Genomic DNA, 21,888 nt, shown 5'->3' on the forward strand with positions numbered 1-21,888 from the left:
ACAGTCTGGTGGATGGGCAAAAAGACAAAGGAAAGAGAGGAGAGTGAAAGGGATCTGTCAGAGGGCTGGTTAGGGATGAAGAAACTAACAGATGCATAGAGATAAGACAGCCAAGGTCTCGGGAGAGGGATACAAGAGTGCAATGTGGAGTAACACAGTGGTTTAGTGTGAGGTAAAGAGAAAGAGAGAAGAGAGGGGGAGGAAGAGATTAAGGAAAAAGGCAGAGTGATAGACTGGCAGAGAGAGGAAAGGGAGGAGAGAAGAGCTGGATGAGAGAGAGGAGGGAGGCCGTCTCATAGAGTGCATACAGCACGCGTGGAGCTGGTGTTAGAGCGAAAGAGAGACAGAGAGAGGGAGGGAGGGAGGGTGGGAGGAGAGAGGGAAACAGAGGGAGGGGGTGAGGTATTTAAACGCCGGAGCAGGACAGCACAGGCGAAGCTCTGAACTCCCCGAGAGTGAAGGTAGGACAGGGAGAGGAAGCAGAAGAACAGAGCTCTACAGTTTTCCTCACAGCCAAGCCCACACACTTACACACATTAATCTCACACATACAAACACACACAGACACACGCACTCTCACGCACGCACTTTTGGACTTTCGACTCATCTGTGGACTCCAAGAGCTGTCCTCTGGAACTCTACCTGTGCATTCCTTGCTCCCACTCATCTCTCTCCTCACCTCTTCACCCACCTCCACTCCCTAGTCCCTCGCTTGGTGAGGGCAGATGGCCATGGTGCGGGCCTCTCTCGGGGGTGCCTTAGGCTGTGCCCTGCTGGCCCTAGTCTTGGGGAGCAGCAGCATGGATTTCGGGGCGCCCCCCGCAAGCTTCTACCCCCGTTTCAACCCCTTCTTCTTCCTTTGCACCCACCATGGGGAGCTGGAGGGAGCCGGGGTGGCGGAAGGTGGGGGAGAGGTGCTACTCACCCTCCAAATTACGGGCAACCCCACTGCCTACACCCCTGGACAGGAGTACCAAGGTGAGCACACCCCCTACGGTGTCCACTTTTTTTTTTTTTTTACTGCATGCTGAAGAGAATAAGATCTATTGTTTCTCCAATTTGTTAATCAGTAACAAATAACACAAAAAGAAGTGTTTTGAATTGATCTGATTGTAAATTTGGTTGTGAAAACACAACTTGTATAATTTTAAAACCGCGTTCCTTTTGTGAAAGAAATTCACTTTGAATTTGTGGATGTTTTCTTGATGAACAGACATTGCTAAATTGTGCTAAATTTGTAATTTTGCATAAGATACATTACATTAAAGATATTAAACCTGCCTTAAATTAAACACACATGTGTAATTGAATACGTTTTCTTGCAGGTGTTTTGCTTCACACATGATGTGCTGCTGTGGTGTGTGCATATGGGAGTGTGCAGTTTGTGTGGGGTGGCTGTTGTTGGAAACCAGCATTTATGTAACTGTTATAAGTAGTGATGCTGAGTGGGACTCCTGTTCAGTGCTGTGAGCAGCTTTGGTGTTTTACTGAGCTGTGATCCTGATGCTCCATGTGTAGGTGGCTTCTCCACAGGACTAACAGCGAGATCCCTCCAACTGAATGAGAGTGAGAGTGAGACTCGAAAACTGTGAGTGCGAATGGACAAACAGAGCATCATAGAAAGAGATACTGATAGAAATAAAGATTAAGAAATCCGTAAACCTATGCTTAGAGTGTAAGAGGAGATGGAGATTGATGTCCTCTTTCCCACACTGATGTGCTGGCACCTGATCCTGGAAAAAAGATCCCCTCTGACCTCCCAAACAGTGTCACCATTGCTCAGTCACTCACTCTCGCCGCTCACTTAACACTGGGGACAGTGACCCTAACAGGCCACCACAGACAGACTAAGGTCACATTCCCATGCAGCTATCCTGTTCTCTAAGAGTTGGATGTACACAGGTTTCATGTATATTACTGATTATATCTAGCTTCCTAAATGCACACATTTTGTATACATTGCCTATATCTTTTCCTAACCCTGTCTTTGTGATATTCTATCTAATTTGATACACTGTTCTTGCACTGTTAACAACTGCATTCTATTATCATGGCAAATAAACCTCTTGATTTCAAAAAGGATATGTGCAGCGGTGTAATTGTATATAGAAAGAAAAAGGATCTGAGAAGGCCAGGAAAACAGAGCAGGAAAGGAGACGAGTCTGGAAGAAGCAATATTATCCTCTGTCTGAAAACAACAGCCCAGATCAACCCTTCAGTCAAGCACCTTTTAACTGGGGCCGGGCTTGTAGGGAGAGCGGGTGGGGAGAGATTTGAATAACTAGCTGGTGGATGGGAGGGATAGAGCGCACGAAGAGGTTTAAATAATTAGCATTAGAAATGTGGTGGACTGGGAGGAGGGAGAGATTTAAATAGGGCCACGGCTGGGATCGGATGGAGTAGGGGGAGATTTAAATGACGATGAGAGGATTGAGCTGATAAGATACCAGCAGCGGGGCTTGCACGAAAAAATGACAGGGTTCCAAGCTGCTCACTTTTTTTCTCCGTCCCATGTTTTGGCACATGATGGCAGCTCATTGTTAAATTTCTGGGGTTTTGACTGATTTTGCTTGGGGGTGGATTGATAAATGGCAAGTCAGCAAGTGAAACATGGCTGGCTGTGTCCTTAGTTGTGCAATCAGGAGTAATCCCAGTTTCTGCCTCCCTTCCACCTCTGTCTCATCCTCTCAAACCTTAATGGTTACATCCATCCTTACATGTTCTCACCACGGCCACTGCCTAGCTCATTGTGACAGGAATTGAGTGCGAAATATACAGACATGAATTGAGCGTGGACATGTATCTGCCTGCTCTGCTGAAAACAGAATGATAGAAAAAGACAGAAAGGGGAAAACTGTAAATCTCTTCTTCTGGTGCTGTGAAGAAAAGGGCAAGGGAAGTATTCTTGTGACATTTTTTGTTCATTTCTGCAAAAGAACTTTTGTATTTCAGCATGCCTCTTTTATATGGTTTGGTCAATTGTTTTTTCTCATTGATTTTATGTGCTCTCTGGGCTTTAGTTTTGGATTACATTTGGTTTAATCTTCTAAAAGCAACGTGTGATCTAACCACTGAAAGAGCTGCATGTGGAAATGGTGGGCGGAAGGCATTAGAGATGCTGGCCATGTGGTTGAAGGGCTGTAGAAAAGAAAACTGAAGAATGAGCGCAAAGGAGAGAGGTTGCCAGTGGAAGAAGGGGAAGTTAGAAAAATAAAAGACAAATGACCTCTTTAAAAGAGATAGAAGGTGAGTGCCTCAAAGAACCACCTCAGCATTCGGTGCCAAGCAAGAGTAAGATTCTGTGTGGCCAATTTGTCGTACAGTAATTGGGTTTCTGATCTGACCTCACTGCCTCTCGCTTCTCTGTTGCTTTTGAGTGATAAGACCATGTGTAGGCAGCATACTTTGTGTGTGTGTGTGTGTGTGTGTTGTAGACAAGATTACTGTGTTTAGCTATCAGAATGAAATGACCAAGAGAGGTTGTGTTACTCTCTGTGTGAAATGTTTGAGAGGGTGGGTGTATTGGCAGGGTCACAGTAGACAAAATGAAAACAGAAATACTGTAGAGACACTCTGAACCACTGGGAAACGGAAGGAGGAAAAATGAAAAGATTTGTGGAGTTTTGTGTGCTTGTATTCAGACTCTAGGGTCAATCCTTGTACTAGACAAATGGAAACCAAGTGTCACTCGCACACACTCACATACTGCCCACATATAGCCTTATCTTTCAGAGGAGAGAGAGAAGTAAAAAGAACTAAGAACTCACTCTGGGATTTGAGCCTGTCCTCTAAATAATCAAATGACCCTTTTGAACCGCTTTTGCTACACTCAGGGAGCAGTTCTTTAGTTCAGTAATGTCGAAGCATTTTCTTTTCATTTTGTGTCTGACCTCTTTTAACACTGCTCTGGGAAATGCAAGATGTTCTCCATACAGCAACCACATGTTTATAGGAAGCAACATCACAATACATAACCCAGAGCCCTGTTCCTAAACACAGTTAATCAGAAAGTGTTGTTTTTCATTCCTGTTGTTTTCTTGTCTCCCTGATTTGGCATGGTCGTTTTAACTGATGAACAACAGTGTTCAAGAATGGATGGTGACACAGCAGTGGGGGAAGAGGAAGAGGCAAAATTCCTCCCAACAGACTGTTTTAGTATCAGAAAACACGGCCTTTCCAGTAGAGCACATTGGATTCAAATCATTAGAAGAGGGAACATCATTCTACTCAGTTATGCAGTCAGATTAAAAAGCGCAATGGAAAAGATTGGTGAGCGAATGGAACGGCAGAGCGGTGTCCTCTGCAAGTCAGTGGAGAATAGCTGCAAAAATGGAGGTGCATGAACAGAAATGGGGCCAGTGAGATTGATTGAGTGTCTTTTGTATGTCAAGGAATTTGTACATTTTTTTTTTTGTCTGTCGATTTCATCCTACTGTGTAATGATGGTTAGGCACTATAGATGAAAGGTACTGTTGTGTTCATCATGCCAGTGGTTTCAAGCACTATGTAGTTTTGGATAGAATACATTGTTTTGTCTGGTGTCAATTATTCAGTTATTTTTAAAAGCTTGAGTTTGTGCTTGTATTGTCAGGATTTGCATTTGCATATAGTGTAGAGTTTTTGTGTGTGTTTCCGTATGCAGGGTTATTGGTGTCAGTGTAAAGCACTGAATGAGCCACTCACACAAGTCCCTGCTGAGGCATGCATGTTCAGGTTCGTAGCGTAGCTCTCTCTCTGTCTCTCTCACCATATTCATTGTTCCTACACACTATTGAAAACCAAACAATATTCAATGGGATTCAGCAGTGTGTCTCTACCACACTGCCACAATAGAAAACAGGAGGCGAAACAGTGGTGCAAGGGAAAGTAACAGAGGGTAAAACAAGAGAGCTGCTTGGAGAAGTAGTTGACAGTACAGGCTGAAATGGCCATTGCTAATCTGTCAATGGTCTCTACTGCAGTCCCTTTTCCATGGACCTTTTCATGTGCAAATGATTGAAGAGGCCTGAGAAACAATCAACATTTCAAGGAGATTTGGACGTTGCCACTAAATGACATTCTTAATGGGAACTTGGAGATAAATTCATCCCCACAAAATGCCATCAGCTCTTCCCATGATAACCTATCAGATTAGACATTGTGAATTACTTCAGCAGCTCTCCTGCCAACCACCAGAAACAACTCGCTGTGCCTTGCAATGGGAAAAAGGCCATTATCTATCTGCAAAGTTGATTACTTGTCGTGGTTGGGGGGAGTTTTTTCTGTGAGTGTTCTGTTGACTGATGCCTGTAGAACAACAAGTCGGCCATGTTAAAGTGAAGGTCACAGACACAAGGCCCTAGTAGAAAAGCAGATATTATCTTATCATACACCAGGTCATATCGGTGAAGCCACACGAAGACGTCATGGAAACACATGGCCCATCTTTGAGCCTTCACAGAAGGTGCTCACAGCCATCTTTGTCTTTAGATCGAATGCCAAAATGGCATCAGTCTGCTGTGATTTAAGCAGCTCATTGGATGTCATCATCACCTTCTGCAGCACTTAACCTCTGAGGGGACCGTTAAGGGTCTGCATTCTGACCTCTGACCACTTCTTGTCAGTGCTGCATTACTTGGAGCACTGTTCCTGCAGAGTGATTAGATTTGGTTGGTGTCCCTACCCTTCCTGTCCAATGGTCTAGTGTTCCTTACCTCTCTGTTCAGCTTAACTGTAGTGTTTTACATTCATCTATTAAAAAGACCAGGAAAACTCTTAAGTATTTCTTACGGTGCAGCAATCATTGGTCAGTGAACCATCAAAGGACTGGCCTAGTTTTCATGCAGACATCGAGTTTAGGGGAGCAGAGGCACTGAAAACGAGGTAAGAGTGAGGAAAGGGTAGAGGGGATCGGGGCTAATGGTTTAATAGGGCTCTCTTGTGAGCAAAGGAAAAGCAACATGCGGATAGAACTAGCACTTTCAAGTGGTCCAAACCCGTGCATTCATTAGCTTCCCAGCTCTTCAGCCTCTCTGCCTCCTGCTGCTTTGTCTGAATAGGTCACTTCACTGAGTAGAGGGAAGTGTGTCAAGTGTATTACTGTTTGTATGGGCTCGCTGGGTGTGTTTGGATGTCCTATCTTTGTGGACATTGAATGATGAACCATTTAAAGAGCATTGTATTCACTGAGATATGCCAGTTTCCTTGATATGAGGGAGCAGATGGGCGAGAAATGAGAATGGATATTCATTGGGAATCTTCCCTTTGTCACACATGCACGCTTGGCCATGCACACAGCACTCAGCTCTTAGTGGGTGATCCATCATGACACAGAGACAGGTCAGATGTTCCACTGGCTAAACACAAATGTCCTGATCAGCGGGCTATTACAATTCTTTGTGACAATGTTACAACAGGATATGACATGATAACATGAACAGGAGGTTGGTATTTTCCTCCTGTCAGGTGCTAAATGACTGTGACAAGTTGTTTTCACAGGAACCTGCTCTTGATATTATAATACACTGTACAAACCTATGACAATTTAATGACACTGCAACAAGCCGACAGTGACAGACATTTTTTCTGTCTCCAACTTTGTATTTTCTCATAAAGAATCATTGAGCTTCAGTAGCTCTGGAGAATTTGAGGCCGTGATAGTTGAGATGGGCCACATGCCACCTATACGCTACATTTATGAAAAATTGATTTACTGCATCAGAGCACAGCGAATCGCCTCAGATACCAGTGACATTGTTAGCCTTTGCCAGGCCAGTGCCAGAATGATGGCAGCATGGTGCCAGGTGTGGTAGAAAGAGCTAAAAATGAAGGCAGTGACTGGATCAACGCCAGGCAGAAGTGTGTGCCTGTGCCAGTCTTATCTGGGCAAGCGGCAAGGAGCTCTTACATTTTTTATTTTCAATTTCCTCAACGGGTTCGTTTTCCAGCCAAAACAAGAAAGCTCTTAACAAGCAAATGTGAGTTGTGTTTTCAGTAACTTTCATGAGTGGGCAGACAAGTGGGCGTAAGTATTTTCAGGATGTTGGAGTGTGTGCTTGCCTGTTGGGGGTTTGCCTGATTTGGAGTGCCTCTCTGTTGATAATACAAGCTCGGGTGTGCAGATGCTAGACTCCCGCTGTCCTAGTATGTGCATGCCTGCTGTGTTTCCCTTGCGTCCCTTTTCAGGTGTCTGGAGGTTTAAGTTTTAGACAGCACAAGCAGTAACAGATTCCTCTTCTAGCACAACTTTAGCAACATGTAAACCAGCCAAAATATAGTGACATTATGAGTATGCCTGAAGCACAAAACATTTGGTTGTGTTCTTCTTGGTTGCTTGCTCTCATTTCTGCTGTTATTGAAGATTAAGTACAATGAGGAATGCTGTATTTCAATCATTGTAAATATATCAGTCTCTATAGTAAACCATAGTGGGAGACAGAACACCAGCTCAAGGAGCCCACACAACATACTCTAGACCCTCAGGGTGAGGATGAATCTCAACCACATTCTACTTGCTGCCTAAGTTTTCCAATAGAAAACACAAGGGACGCACCCTTCCACCATTTCTTTAAATAATTTTTTATTGGCACATTAAGTTTCCCCCCTCTCCTCTGCCTCTGCTTCTTTGATGTCTACTTTTAACTCACAAACAGGTTGTAAACATAGTTTTTTTTGACTTCTCAGAGAGCTCAAACACCAGGATTGCATATGACGTTCAGAGCTCCGTTTGTCTATGCAAACTCATGCTAATGTTCTCATCCCAATCTACCTCATAACAATGGGCCAGTGTTCATTGTCCTTAAGGAGTACCAAGTGGCTTTAAGCCGGATTTTGAAAAGTGATGGATCCTTTTTAAATCTGTCTTCCCAGCTCCCTATCCTTCATGCTGGACGTGTTGTTCTCAAGGGGTGGTTTCCCAGCCACTGTTGATTGGCGTGTCAGCTTTGCCGATGGCCTCTTCCTTTTAGAGAATGGAGCTCCTGTTGGAGGATTGTGTACCTCCTCCTCCTTCTTCTCCTCCTCTTGCGCTGGATCCTCCTTCTGGCGACTTCATTGAGAGAGCTGTAATCCCTGCTTGGGGGCCAGTGTGTCGTCTGTGCTGATAGCATTCAGAGGGCCTTGTAGCGCTCCAATGGACCCACTACAGAGGAGGCGGCATGGTGCAACTGGCTGGGTGCTGGGCACACGACGCGTGGCACAGGCGGATTAGCCCCAGCCCTACCCCCCATTCAGCACCAGCCTCTTTCAAACAACCAGACCCACTCTGCCGAGAGAGACACAGCAGGCTGGCAAAGCCAGATTACACATCCGTGCACACACACAGGCTCAAACATATTCCTGCCGAAAGTGGCAGCATGGTTGAGGGGGTTGGTGTTTACAGGCCCCCTGAAAATATTTCATTCCCCTAATGCTCTGTTGTGAAATCCCACATATCAAACCTCATACATCTACCCCCCACAGGTCCATGTGTCATCAGTGAGCTCAGACTCAGGATTAGAACATCCACAGAGATTCTCCCAGTGGACGACAAAAAAGATTATGTACATTTATCTTGCTTTCTGGGTTTATCGGCAAGATTTCGGAAATGCAAGCTTACCTTTACCTTTCACATATCATGAGTAGTAATTGTCCCTTTGAAATGGGACATCAGTGAACTAGTGACATATTAGATAAACCAAGGAGTACCCAGTGGACCAGTGTGTCTTACACCTCAGTGGATTAAGTGTTTGATCGTACCTCGCCTTTCAAGGAAGTTTGTGACTGGTGACTGAAATTCAGAATACTAGAGGTATAGACTGAAGAATGAATGAGACTTCACCTTCCCACCAAACTACGCTCTGTAAAGACCATCTTCTTCTCTGAATGGCTGATCTCTGTCCTTAGTTTAACTTTTTCCTCAGAAATGAATGTGGAGCTGGGAACATGTCTGTCACTTGGTGTGCAGTGCTTCCTTTCACAGGGACCAAGAGTATGAAATGAGAGTATCTCTTAATCACACCACAGCGTTTACCACGGCCCCCTCTGGAGATGGCAGCCATACAATTTCTTTCAATGAAATTGCTAAGATACAATGTTAAAGATAAGTAACGTGAGCGAGTGAAGAGAGGAAAATAACTTATACTTATGAGCCTGGGCCATATTTTAATTAAGTGGACAGCTGTACCACAGATGCACTCCTGCAAACTGCAGAGATCATAAATGCAGCACCTTTGGGTTGCAAACCCAAACACCAATACAGCCATCATAGCATAGCCCATTCTCTCTGATCATAAACATCACAATGTCTTTGTCAGTGACTCAACACATTTGTGCAGATGTCACTATGTCATGAAAGCAGAGGAAACTGAGCGATAGAGTCATTGAATGAGTCTTGCTATTGAGTGAAAGCAGAGGTTTGAGGTAGAGGTTACGACAGAGAAGAGATGGGATGAGAGAGGGGCGATGGAAGGAGCGTGACAGTGTTAATTACAGCAATGAGTGCATTCTTACCAAGCTGAGCTGGTGTGATTAAGACTAGATGTCAAGGGAAATGCTCCCCATTGATCCACTACCAGTAGAGACCATCTAGTCTTTCATTACTGCAACCAGCTTGTTAATTAGAAATCAATCTTTCCCCTCTGCTCTGTGCAGCCCCCTCCACACCACTGTGCTACTCTCTTTCCACCCAAACATTCATATCCAAAAGCTATGGAGGCATGTCAGACTTTGACTAATGTCAGTACTTTTTCACTTAGTTGGCCATAATCTGTAATTTCCACGCCAAAAAAGAGCAGGGAGCGGAGAGCAAAATAGTGAAGCACAATATCCTGCCTTCCTTTCCAGCTCCCAGGACGTCTTTGAGTTCTTTAAAGGATCTGCCAAATTCTTGGACTGCTTTAAATTGAGAACTGAATTTAAATTTAGTAGCTGAATAACAGTCATACTGTTGACTTTCAACTACATATGTGTGCAATTTTATATTTTTAAATTCAAATCTTTAAACTTATAGGAGACCCATGTCACATCAGTTCATTTGTTTTGAATAGATAAGTCAATCTGTTGACACACGTTACATGACTGTTCATGTACCACTCTTCTGAATGAAAGAGGTGTCATCAGTAAAAAAAACTACTAACAAAAACTTTTATATTCTACACTGTACCAGATTGTTTTTAGTGTTGACCTTTTTATGTCAACATAAAAGTGTGCTGTAATGATGAAAATATTGTGTCAGTGAGAATGAGAGGGGAAGGTGCGTGTGGAAGAGATGCTGAGAAGGACCGGCTGTACGGAGATGTAAAGTGACACTTCCAATTTTCATATTAGAGCCATTATATCTGTGAATGTGGGAACATGGTTGGGACAGCTTACGCCATGTGTGCTCCTGTGTGCACATATGCATGGGAATAAAATAGTACGTGCTAACAGGCAGAGCAGATGTCTGATTTTGCAAAAGGAAAATGTGTCCAGATGTTTCAGGTCAGTAAGAATGGTAAAAAAAAAATTTAATGAGAAGAACCCAGAATACTTTCTGGACTTGCTGGATTATAACGTAAACTGCTTCAAATGGTCTGATGTGCATACAGACTGTAAATTAAATATTAAATAAATATAAATTTAATTCAAACAGCTTGCTACATTTTATTCTAGTTTTTTGTTCCAATTTCAAATAAACAGAAGTTACAGCCCTAGAATCCAGTGAAACCATACCGCTCTTGATAGAAGTCACAGCTGTATTAAGTAAAAAGTCAGTTTTGTTGAAAATCCATGCATACTGTATGTAAGAAAAGATTTTTTGGAATACTCATAACAATTGCTGTCCAACATAAAATGAGCACCACGTCTTTTACTGTTCGCAAAGTTGAAACTGCTCAAAAGTCCAGGTTGATACTCTGATAAAAACTGCAGTTTGAAGTGTCAGCCCATGAGGATGGCTAAGAGGAGGGCAGGTACACCTGGTGCTAACTTACTTACTTATTCTCTTTTATCTCATAAGCCGTAGTGAGCCTGGAATATGCAATGTCGGAAATACAGGGATGGTATTTCATAAAAAAGAAAAACAAACAGCAGGACTGTTTTTTGAAAGTGAAAATATTCATATTTTACTGACTTTTTTAGGCTATTTCATCTCAGTTGGAAATAATTCAATAGAAGCACTGTGAGTCATTTGAATTAAACATAGACTTAGTGGCTCCAAGACACTGACATTTAGTAGATTTGGTCTATTCGTGTCTTTTATTACGAGGAGAGGTGTATGTTGTGTATCACCAACAACAGCCTACATCTCGACTAAAACAATGATAGACTAGGCTCCCTGTATAATTTGACTCCAGTAAAGGTGGGCAGGGTTTCGAGCTGTATACTCCTGTGCTGTATACCTGCCATTTCCTACAGTATATCAGGTTACTAAATTCCATCAAATAACCAATTGGCAATTATGCCAAAATGAGTGAAATTTGAAATTTTGGCATTTTTCACAAAAGTGGTAGAAAAACACAAATGAGAAGGAAGGGATCTTTATTGTGTCTTCGTGAGACTTTTGGTGCACTTTAGGTTTACGCAGAAAGTGATTAAAGTCAGCCAGTTTTGTTGCTCTTTTGATTTCTAATGGACTACATTCAGTGACAAATATTGAGATATTGATTTCAGAAGTTAAGCATCTATGGGTCAAAGAGTAAACAACCTTGCATTACCAAAAGTTTCCTCTCATCTTCCAACTGCAGTATTAACGTGCACTCTGGACAGAACAGAGATTAAATGACATGATGATGATTTGGTGCTCACTCATTTGATATTGGATATGATGGCCCATGGGACATATTTCCAAAACATCAGTGCAGGGAGACTTAAAATCTTAGCGTTTTGTGCTGCAGACCTCACCTGATCGTGTTAGTGTTAGCATTGGACAATTAAGATGTGTGTGCCTAAATAATAGCACTGTTGTGAGTGGCTGTTATGCAGTTGTGTTACTGTGAAGAAGCATGCTGATCCCCTCTCTGCTTACCATGTTAAATAACTGCTTACTTAGGTCAGAATGATGTGGTAATTGAGTGGCTGAGGATTTAAATTGTTTGGATAGGTAGGTTAAAGTGGACAGAAAGGGTGTCACTTGTTGACAAGAGCATCCGTCCCTCCAAATGTCTGTGCAACTCCCTGCTCTTCCTTGTCCAAAGTCTCAAGGCCTTGTTTTGACAGATGCCTTCCGGTCATGGCTCGCTCTGCTGTGAAGCAGTTTGGGGTGGGCTGTTGGGGGTTCTGGGAGGTGGGGGACAGACCAGCTGTGGGAAGGAGATGGAGGTCACACAGGCTAAGTAGCCTGGTGTCCCTGAGAGGGACATAGCAGGCAGTGAGGTTATATAGGCTGTGGCAGGCAGCTTGGCCCTCATTACCCCCTTCCTGGTTCCTATCATGGCAGCTCTCAAAAGAGCAGGTGAGATGGAAAGGGAGTTATGCAACAGTGTTGGTCTATGTCCAATGTCTGCATTTTGTCTGTGTGTACTTTCACAGCTGGCTCACTGGTTGGCCTTGTGGGTTTGTATGTTTCTGTGCAAATAGGTTAGCATGTGTTGAGGTGTCTCTTAACACATATGGATAGATGTGTTTTATGTCATTGACCTTACCATAGATTTTTACTGTTATAGTGTGTGTCTGTGGGTTTGTGTCCTGCATCTCTGCTGTGTGTAAAGGAACTGTGGTTTGGCACCTACCCCAGTTTTTGAGGCAGACTGGTGTTTTAGTGTTTTTCTACATTCCTTGGATTTTCTCTCAGGAAGGCTGTGGCGACTTTTCTCCGTAACCTGTGTTAGTTGACATTAAGACTGTTCATATTATCTGGGTCATTGTTCTCATGTTAAACACCTTTGCTTTTGATAGTGTGTTTGCATGTTCAGTATGGCTTTGATAAGTGACGGAAATGCTATGCTTGTCAGGCCTGGATGGTTGAAGCCTTTTCTTTGTCTGCAGAACACATGGTGTTGATCATAAGGACAGCTCACACTCCAGTCCTGGCAGTCTCCAAGCGACAGAGGGAAAGAATCATGGTGTTCCTGAACCCTATTACAATATAACCCTTCACAGTAACCACCAATTACGTATCTTATGAGAAATATGATGAGAAATATTCCTTTAGTATGGAAAGTTTTGTAGATGAAATGCCCATTATGTGTTTTTTTTAATGTAATTATGCAGGATACTGTTGCTCACAGCTTTAGGTTTCTGATTATCTGTCTTTTGCTCTTAACACCTATAGTGCTTTTTTACCTTGTCTCCCCTCATCCTATCAAGTTTTCTTCAACACTGACGAAGATGAAGTCCAAATAGCAATAACAGCTTATCAAATCCCATTTAGAGACTCAGAGATCGGTACTTAGATGGGATCCACGTGCTGTTTGAGGCTTCTGTACAATGAGCCTATGAATAATGCTTAAAGCCCAGAGAGATGATTCCCTATCAAAGCCAATCTCAGGTAAAGAGAATAGCCTTTGAGTTGTCACGATGTGATATGCTTCTTCTGAACATACAATGTTCAGTTATAAACTATGAAGAAATATTCTGTCGTAACTGATTTTGCCCTGTTGATTAGTGGATATGCCCTCCTGCAGGGGTTGTGTCCTTTTTATAAGTCAAATGTCAACCTTTTGCCTCGTATCAAAGAATGAAAAGCATATATAGTGCATTGTGTGCAGAATAATATTATTTGTAGATTACTTGAAGATTATATGCAAATGATGCTACCCCAAAAATCCTAACATAAAGACAGAAAGTGACTTCAGAGCGCTGATTTACAAAACTTTCAATTCTTATACTCTGGAGACTTAAGAAGCTTAGGAATAGAAACACTGAGGCTTCTGTTTCTGAAGAATAACTTAGACACCTGTGCTTCCTCGTGTTCAAGCATGTGACACACAGGCGCATATGAATGTAAACAGACTTGCATACATTGCATCATATAAAAGCAGCACAATGAAGTGTGATTGTGAAGCAGATTATGTGTGAGGAACAGGATGCTTGTGATAGAGCTGCCTCTTCACTCCTGTTTTTCTCCACGGCTGTTGCAGGGGTGAAGCCAAGTTAGGCGGGCAGGAAGGCTTCAGCTCCCCTCCGTGGTAAACAGAGGAGAACCTCAACAAAGCAAATTGGACCCAGAACAAAAACAGGCTGCATGTTATGATCTCTGGCAGTGAGCATGAAAGGACCTGAAAATTAGCCTTAGGAGATAAATTGCTTTCATTCAGCCATTTGCAAAACATTGTGGAGATGTTGTAGTTAAGCAGACCTGTAGAAGCTCAGTGGCTGATAGGTTGTCTGTGATCTCGTGTTTCACAGCAGCAGATGGCAGTGCCAGCAGGCCAGGATGGTGCCAGAAGGTTACGCAATGGAATGATGCCTCTAAGACCTGACTAGAACACCGCATGACACATATATGTGCAGAAACTCACTTCCCACACCATCTTCTCAAACTGTCGAGATGCATTCATACTTGTGTGATTCAGTTTGTCTGCAAATTCTTGAACTTGTGGGCAGTCTAAAAGACCAGCCTTTCGTTTCCTTACCATAGCAAATAGTGACCTATCCTTCATGGTGTCATGCTCAGGTGACTGACAGTTTGAACCATTTCAGGAAGCTCAGAGTGAAGTGGCACCCCAGCACTGGCATGACCACGGAAACAGATGGAACTATAGCTTCCCCATGGTCTGGCCTCCATTTCCTGGTCCTCTCTGGGGCACGTGTGTGTCTGCCAGTGGGATATGGGTCAGATGGTCGGCTATCTTTATCCAGATTGTTGCCAGGAAAACCTCCATCCATTTGGAAACAAAAAGGGCGTCCTCCTGGTTCACTGGGGAAAAAATGGGGAATTCATTGATAATCTGTTCTGTTACACTATCTCTTTTTTCTTGTCTTGCACTAATTACTTTTGTGACTTTGTAGCTTGTTCTACCTTAGGCTGTGATTGTGGTGCTGGGCAGACTCTGATATTTTCTGTCTATGGTATAACTGAGTGGCAGCAAATCAAATCTTGTCAGGCCCTCCTACTGTAGCCACGTCTCTCCAGTCCTAGGTACATTCTAAATGTTTTTCTGAGACTTGTGTAGGTACAGTAAAGGTTTGGATGTAGGTGTGGTGAAAATTCGTGGGTGTATTTGTACACAAAGAGCAGAAAGGAGCTGTTCAGGCCATGCCAACCACACGGAGACTTTGGTGCAAGTGGACTAAGCTGTACTGTAAATCAGGTCTTCTCTCATAGCTCACAGACTTCCTGTCCAGCTCCAGCCTAATCCCTCAACGTGCTGTTTTCTAAGAATGAGCTCATGCCACCAAGCGTTGCCAACCACAGTCCACGACCATTCTTTGCTACACCATAAAGAGACATTACCATTGCTTTTAGGATGCCATTGGGCCCTTTTTTTCAGGTTCCTAACATGATTACTGACCCAGCATACAGTGAGCCATTCACATTAGTTCAGAATTTCCAACATGAGCAGCACTTTGGTCTGTTTTTCTCTGGTTCTCCTTTTTGAGGAATTGGCCAAAACCATCTATCAATCATGGCTGCTCCCACACTGCTTGTACTTTAAAGAAAGAAAGAAACAACCAGAAAATAGAGATTCTCTTTCTACCCATAGATGCATTCATTTCTAAAGGCATCAGCACACCTCTTTGGGACTAGTTCAAAACGTACTGCAGGATCTTATAAACTTTTAAAGATCTATTCACTGTCTTATTCCAGTACCTTGTTTGTCCCGTGTTGGGAATGCTTTTACAGCATTCAAGATGCACTCAGGTAATACCAGGAGCTAATGCAATCCGGTTGTTCTTCTTGATTACCAGGTGGTCAGAAGAAGTCAGGGGAAATCCTAGCTGAAATATTAACTGAACAAATGTAAACCGAAAGTTGGTGAGACAAAACAAGGGACATAATATTCTGCGCATGAATGAACTTGGATGAAAAATAGACGTTCTGATTTACTGGCAGTTATTCGGGATCTTATTTTTGCAGAATAGATTGTCACAAAAGATTCATTTTCCATTACTGATTAGGCTTCACTGTGTGTGTTCTGTGTATTTGCTTGAGCTCTGAGAGACTTGACAGCGAAGCCAATATTGTATTTGTGAATGTGTGTTTTGTTGCATTGTGTGGTATGCTCATACTTTGTGCCTTAACATTCCTCCTGGTGGATCGAGAGAAGTGAAGAAAGCCCCCGGCCCATCAATAGTTGAGTAGGAGCACGGTTGTGTCTCTGTAATGAGGCATACCACATCGCATCATTAATATTACATGCTGGCTTAGGGCCAAGGGATGTGCTATGTGTTCAAGTATGAGCGTGTGCATGTGGGTATGAGTGTTCTGTGTACAGCGTAATGAGTGTTTTGCAAAACTTAAGCTTAGGTGCACTTGCAGGAAGTCCAGTTTGAGTAACAGATTAATGCGCTTAAGGGTTTATCAGCAGAAAACTCTGCAGCGGTTTGTAATACTCACAGACAGGATTTTACAACTCTGACAAGTTATCACAGTGGCAACTACGTTACCGTGTTGCAACAATTGCAAAGTAAAGAGCAGAAATACTGCGGTCATGTTACAAAGTTATCCTCCTGTAATGCATGTTTGCATGTCTTTGATTGGCCTTGTCGGACGAGAGCCTAGCTCAACTTTTTTGCCGAATGACCATGCATTGTTTTGGCAGAGACACCCACCTAAGTTGGTCTGAACCTTACTCTGCCACCACCCAACCCAGCCCCTATTTCTAACCTGGCAATCGAAACTGAAACAAATATGATACATTTCCACAAAATTAAAGTATATATTTGTATGTTTGTGCATGTGTGCACTTGATTTGTTAAGAGTGCATTGTATTTGTTATTAAAAAAACAAGCCTGTACTGCACTTTTATAAAGCTTTATCTGTGCTAGTCTAACGCCTGGATTGTTTACACATGTACAAATCACACACAAGTGTATGTTTGTGCGCACACACACACTCACACACAAAACCTTGTAATGTGTTGGATGAGAGTGTTGGTTTTAAAGTTCACCCCCATTCCCGCCTCATCCCCCTTGGCCAAGTGAACAGTACTGAGAAATGAGGTATGGACAAGAATGTTAAAGGCTACCATCAAAGGCTGCCAGCCTCCTCCTTTAGATCTGTGTGTGTGTGTGTGTGTGTGTGTGTGTGTGTGTGTGTGTGTGTGTGTGTGTGTGTGTGTGTCTGTGTGTGTGTGTGTGTGTGTGTGTGTGTGTGTGTGTGTGTGTCTCTGTGTGTGTGTGTGTGTGTGTGTGTGTTCGTGTGTGTGTGTGTGTGTTCGTGTGTGGGAGAGAGAGTTTGTTAGGTGTGTTTGTGTGAAGTACCCCCACAGGTGATTGGATCTGATCTCATCTGATCTCATCTGATTGGCTCATCCGTCCACAGGCGAGTGAGAGAGGGGTGTTAGAGGCCTGTCTAAATAATTTAGATCTTGCATTTGTATTGATCAGGTAGCGCTGCTCTCAATGGGCCACTCCACTACTCCCTGTCTCTCCATCCTTCTTCACCCCTGTTCTTTTTTTTTCGATTGTAACCTTGTGCCCCCAGCTTTGCCTCCTTTCCACTCTCGCTACCCCCAACCTCCACATCAAACAGAGTGCGGGTACGCTGCTGCGAGGGAGCAGAAAATGCATGAGAAGGGAGTAGATGGGGAAAGTGCAGGAGAGAGCATTTTTTACCATGATTTCTCAAATGGGAGTGAGGCTGAGCGAGAGAGACTGGAAGAAAGGTGTAAGCGGTGGATAAAGAAAGAAATAGCATGGTGAAGGCAGAAAAAATCTTTTTGTGTGTGTGTGTGTGTGTGTGTGTGTGTGTGTGTGTGTGTGTGTGTGTGTGTGTAGCCCATATGCAAGTATCTGTGGAGAGTAATGGAGTGTGTGTAACCTTGGTGATGCAGGTCAGTGGAAATGCAGAAATGAGCGTATTGTGTGTACTGAGGATGGTGAAACCTAGTCCAACTTAATGCATTAAACCCGGTACATCACTCCATTAAATACTGCATCATACCATGGCCTTGGATCAATACAGCATAATGTAAACACTGATAACATGTCTCACCACACTCTGGAATGGATTTGTAGAGTACGTAATGTATTCTGTTAAGCAAAAATAGCACAAAAGAGGAGCACACACATACACAATATGAACATGGTAATTGCTTGTTTGAATGAGAAGGCCTTTTCCCTGCATTCTGTGGGTATTGCGGTGCAAGAGGTGCACTGCGCAACATGGATTGAATATGATAATGCTTCTGTTGCCAAGCAAAATATCTCTTTCTCACAATACGGCTTCTTGTACACACTGTACCGCTGATAGAATTTGGCAGTGCAGCTCACAGCTGACAAGTAAAAGAGAGAGTACAGAGAAATTACTTGTTGCTCCTACAGTGTTTTTTAGAGCCATTCATACAAAAGAGAAACATCTTTGGTATTTAATTCTCTAATGATACCGAAACTAGGTCTATGTTTCAATTGTAGAATATTGTGAATGGACTAGTAGTGACTACAAGCAGCTTCCTCTTTTGATTGGTTGATATTAAGTAACTTACATTTTTCATGTTAGTCAATTAAGATGAAGCTATTGAGGGTAGAGAGTGTACTATTCTTTGACTTATGTTAGTGTGACTATCTCTATCTCAGATATAGAAGCCAAACACATACTGTACTTGATGCATTTTACCATGTTCCACTTTGTGTTTTGGAAATGTGCAAATTTTCAATCGGCAACTGAAAGAAAAAGCATGGACTACAGAGTTTTATTGAAGTGTGAACTGTGTGTTTGGACTCTTGAACTGAAGTGGGCAGATTAGCATTAACAAGCATACAATTTACAGTTGTATACTGTAGTGAAATACAACATTAGTGCTATAGCTGGATTTTTGTATTAACCCTCTGACAGGAGAAGAGAGGAGGAAATATCTGGATATAATAAAGATAGTCGTGGGATGAATTATTGAGGCTTTGATATGGAGGAGAGCTGGGCTTAACTGTGCTCTTAAGACAGGGTGTAGCACATCCAATATACGCAGACACATGCAGAACACACACTTTCAGACACACAGAAATGCCGGGCGCCGTATGTGAGGACTTGTTAATGGAGTCACCCAGACAGACAGACACACAGACAGACAGACAGACAGACAGGGAGACTGGGCCACACAGGAGTCTGCTCTGCCCAGATTTCCACATCGAAACACACCAAGCCCAGAAGAATGAACGCCCCAAGACCAAACTGACATGTTGCTATTGTTACTAAAAACACACCAGCGCCATGGGTGTCTCCTCCTTTTCCCATCCAGTTTTCCCCCAAAAGCGGGGGGGATTCCAGGGTCAGGATATAACAATGCCTCCATATTTCCCAAATGCAAAGCGTTTTATTCCTCAATGTGTAAAAGTGTATTTTTTGAGAGTGTGTTTTCCTTTGAGCTGCGGACTGTTCCCCTGTGCTCTGATCTGTCTGGCTGGAAACAGTCCAGTGGCTGAGCTCTTTTCCTCCGGTGATGTAGCTGGCTCTGTGGTCCCGTCACTCAGGGTCTTTGTTTACTGGGTGGATCAATAGTTAACTTGCTGCTGGATACACTAAGCTGTAGATCTGTTGAGCTGGATAATAGACTGGCAGTTTTCTCTTCTTCTGCTGTTTGTGGTGACCTGTGATGAAGAGAGGCTTAACAAGGCTATCAGGGTTACAGCCAATTAGCTCATCACTCTCTTCTAATATGGTTGTCAATAGGGACGGGCTTTTATTAAAGCACTGTGATTTGTTCAGGATGAGTTAGATTACATTTTGAAGCTGTTGGTTGTGAGACAGACAGCAATGTGATGTTATCATATTGTTTTCTTTTTAGTTCAACTACTTTAAATGCAACTCGAGCCCCCATTAGCAGGCACTTTAATTGTGCACCTGTGTGTGTGTATTTCTGTGTGTGTGAGGCATGGCTGCTTTTGCTTTAACACCTGCCTGCACATCTGTGCACTTTCCGCTCCTCTCAGGGCATTTAGTGTCATTGGCTTCCCAGTTAATGGTCACTTTACATTTCCGTTTGTTAACACCTGAGCTCTGTGCTCATTAGCAGCAGGACCTTAGGGACCTTTATGCAGTTGTGTGTATACAGTTCCAGACTTCCTGTCCACACGCATGTACATCACACTGACTAATTATCTGCACAGCCAGCAAGTGAAGTGTGAAAAAAACATGAAAAGATAATATATTATATTTCATAAGTTACATGTATGAAACAATTTCTGTTTTGCTTTGGTGCTGTGTGACATAACCAATTGTTTGTGGAATTGCAGTAACACACAGCTTGAGAGTAACACCCATGTTAAATCTCCTCCTTTTTTCTCTCTCTTCAGTAACCATCTCTACCAGTGTATCTTTTGATGGTCTGCTGGTGACCGGCCTCTACACCTCCACACCAGTCCAGTCAGCTCCCATCCCTGCCCCAGCTGCTTTTGGATTTGGTAAGTCTTCATGTGATACCACTGTAGGCTGTTTAGAGCAGCTTCCTCACCAATGCTCCCTGTGCCAATACAAGCTCCATATTAAATGCTCAACTTAGCTCTGCTTTTTAGAACAAACAAACCATCAGAAACTCTAAAATAGTAACTCAGTGCTGGGACCATGGGGTATAACAGTGAGCACAACCCAGCTCAGAGATCCACATCCGTTCCCAGAACGAGTTTAAGACCACTTCCCCACTCCCATTGTGACAGGCTGTGATGGATGAGGAGTGGGGATGATGTGACATTGGGGTTAGCCAGATGGGTTTTCATTGATGTTTGAGAGAAGAGAAACAGAAAACTGAATGTGAAATGAGGAAAAGACATTGGACAGTAAAGCTGATAATACATGAGAGGCTTCAGAGAGACAAAGCCAACCTTCAAATAACAATGAAGAACATACACTGTTGCCAATAAAGTTGGAATAATTTTGTTTCAGACACAATCCTCTGTTTATTCCTATTTAAATGCATCAGTATTCACTTTTGACCAGGTACAATGAATACATTATGTGTCGCAATTGCCCAGGTGAAATGAAATAAATCACATTGTCACAATTATTTCACGGAAAGAAGTAAAAAATATTTTATTCCAACTTTATGAGCAACAGTGTATTAATGGTCAGCAGGTCACCAGGTCAGCTGGTCGAGTATTGAGTTGCAGGAAAGGTTGAATGGTCCAGTTGAAAATCATAGCCATTTGGTCTACTTAAAAAATATCTTCACAATGGTGAAATATTATTTACAGAGATAAAGATTTTTGGAAATAATTTAGGAAATGATGGAACTGTTTCATTTTACTGTTTGCTGTAAAATAATCTGCAGACCATTGATGATATATTAGGATTCTAGTTGTCAAATCCCAATTTTCTTAACATTATCAGCATTTTGTCTTTGCACTGTCTGCATGTGTAGCTGTGTTATATCTAAATTTACTCCTGTCTATGAATTTACCATGTGCTTCACCTTTCCATATGCTGCAAAATATAAAATATAAATGAATTAGATTAATTAGTTTTAAAAAATATTTTTACAATGAAGTCTAATTTCACAGTGGTTGCAACTGAATTAAAGTTAAGTGTGACCCATCTCTGGACACACAATGAGGATTTTTAGACTCAGATGAAGTTTGTGCGGATGGAGCCCCTGTGTGAAGGGGTGGGGGTTCTCTAGGGGCAATGGACCAGCCATAAAGAACTCCTTAGAGAACAGGGCTACTGGCCCAGAACTGCTGCCCAGCGGGCTCACTTATCCTGACTAACTCCACTGTTCTTCAGACGCTGACTTCACCCCAGCCGCGGCAGCTCTTCACTCTTGGCAGTGCTGTTTACTGGGGAGGCATCCAAGCAAGGATTGCGTCACCTTTGCTTCACTCTCATTAATGTGAAAAGTTTTAAGGGAAGGGCTGCACAGA

General features: G+C 42.8%; 1 protein-coding gene across 1 annotated transcript in view; it reads left to right on the top strand.

Annotated features, from left to right (window-relative positions):
• The first annotated feature begins 725 nt into the window (after positions 1 to 725).
• Positions 726 to 21,888, top strand: part of reln (reelin) — a 92,243-nt gene continuing 71,080 nt past the window's right edge. The window contains exons 1-2 of the mRNA XM_022756229.1: positions 726 to 978; positions 20,329 to 20,436. Coding sequence (XP_022611950.1) covers positions 726 to 978; positions 20,329 to 20,436 — 361 coding nt within the window. The remainder of the gene's footprint in view (positions 979 to 20,328; positions 20,437 to 21,888) is intronic.

Source organism: Seriola dumerili, unplaced genomic scaffold, assembly GCF_002260705.1.
Source record: "Seriola dumerili isolate Sdu_G_001 unplaced genomic scaffold, Sdu_1.0 BDQW01000242.1, whole genome shotgun sequence".
NCBI lineage: Eukaryota > Metazoa > Chordata > Actinopteri > Carangiformes > Carangidae > Seriola > Seriola dumerili.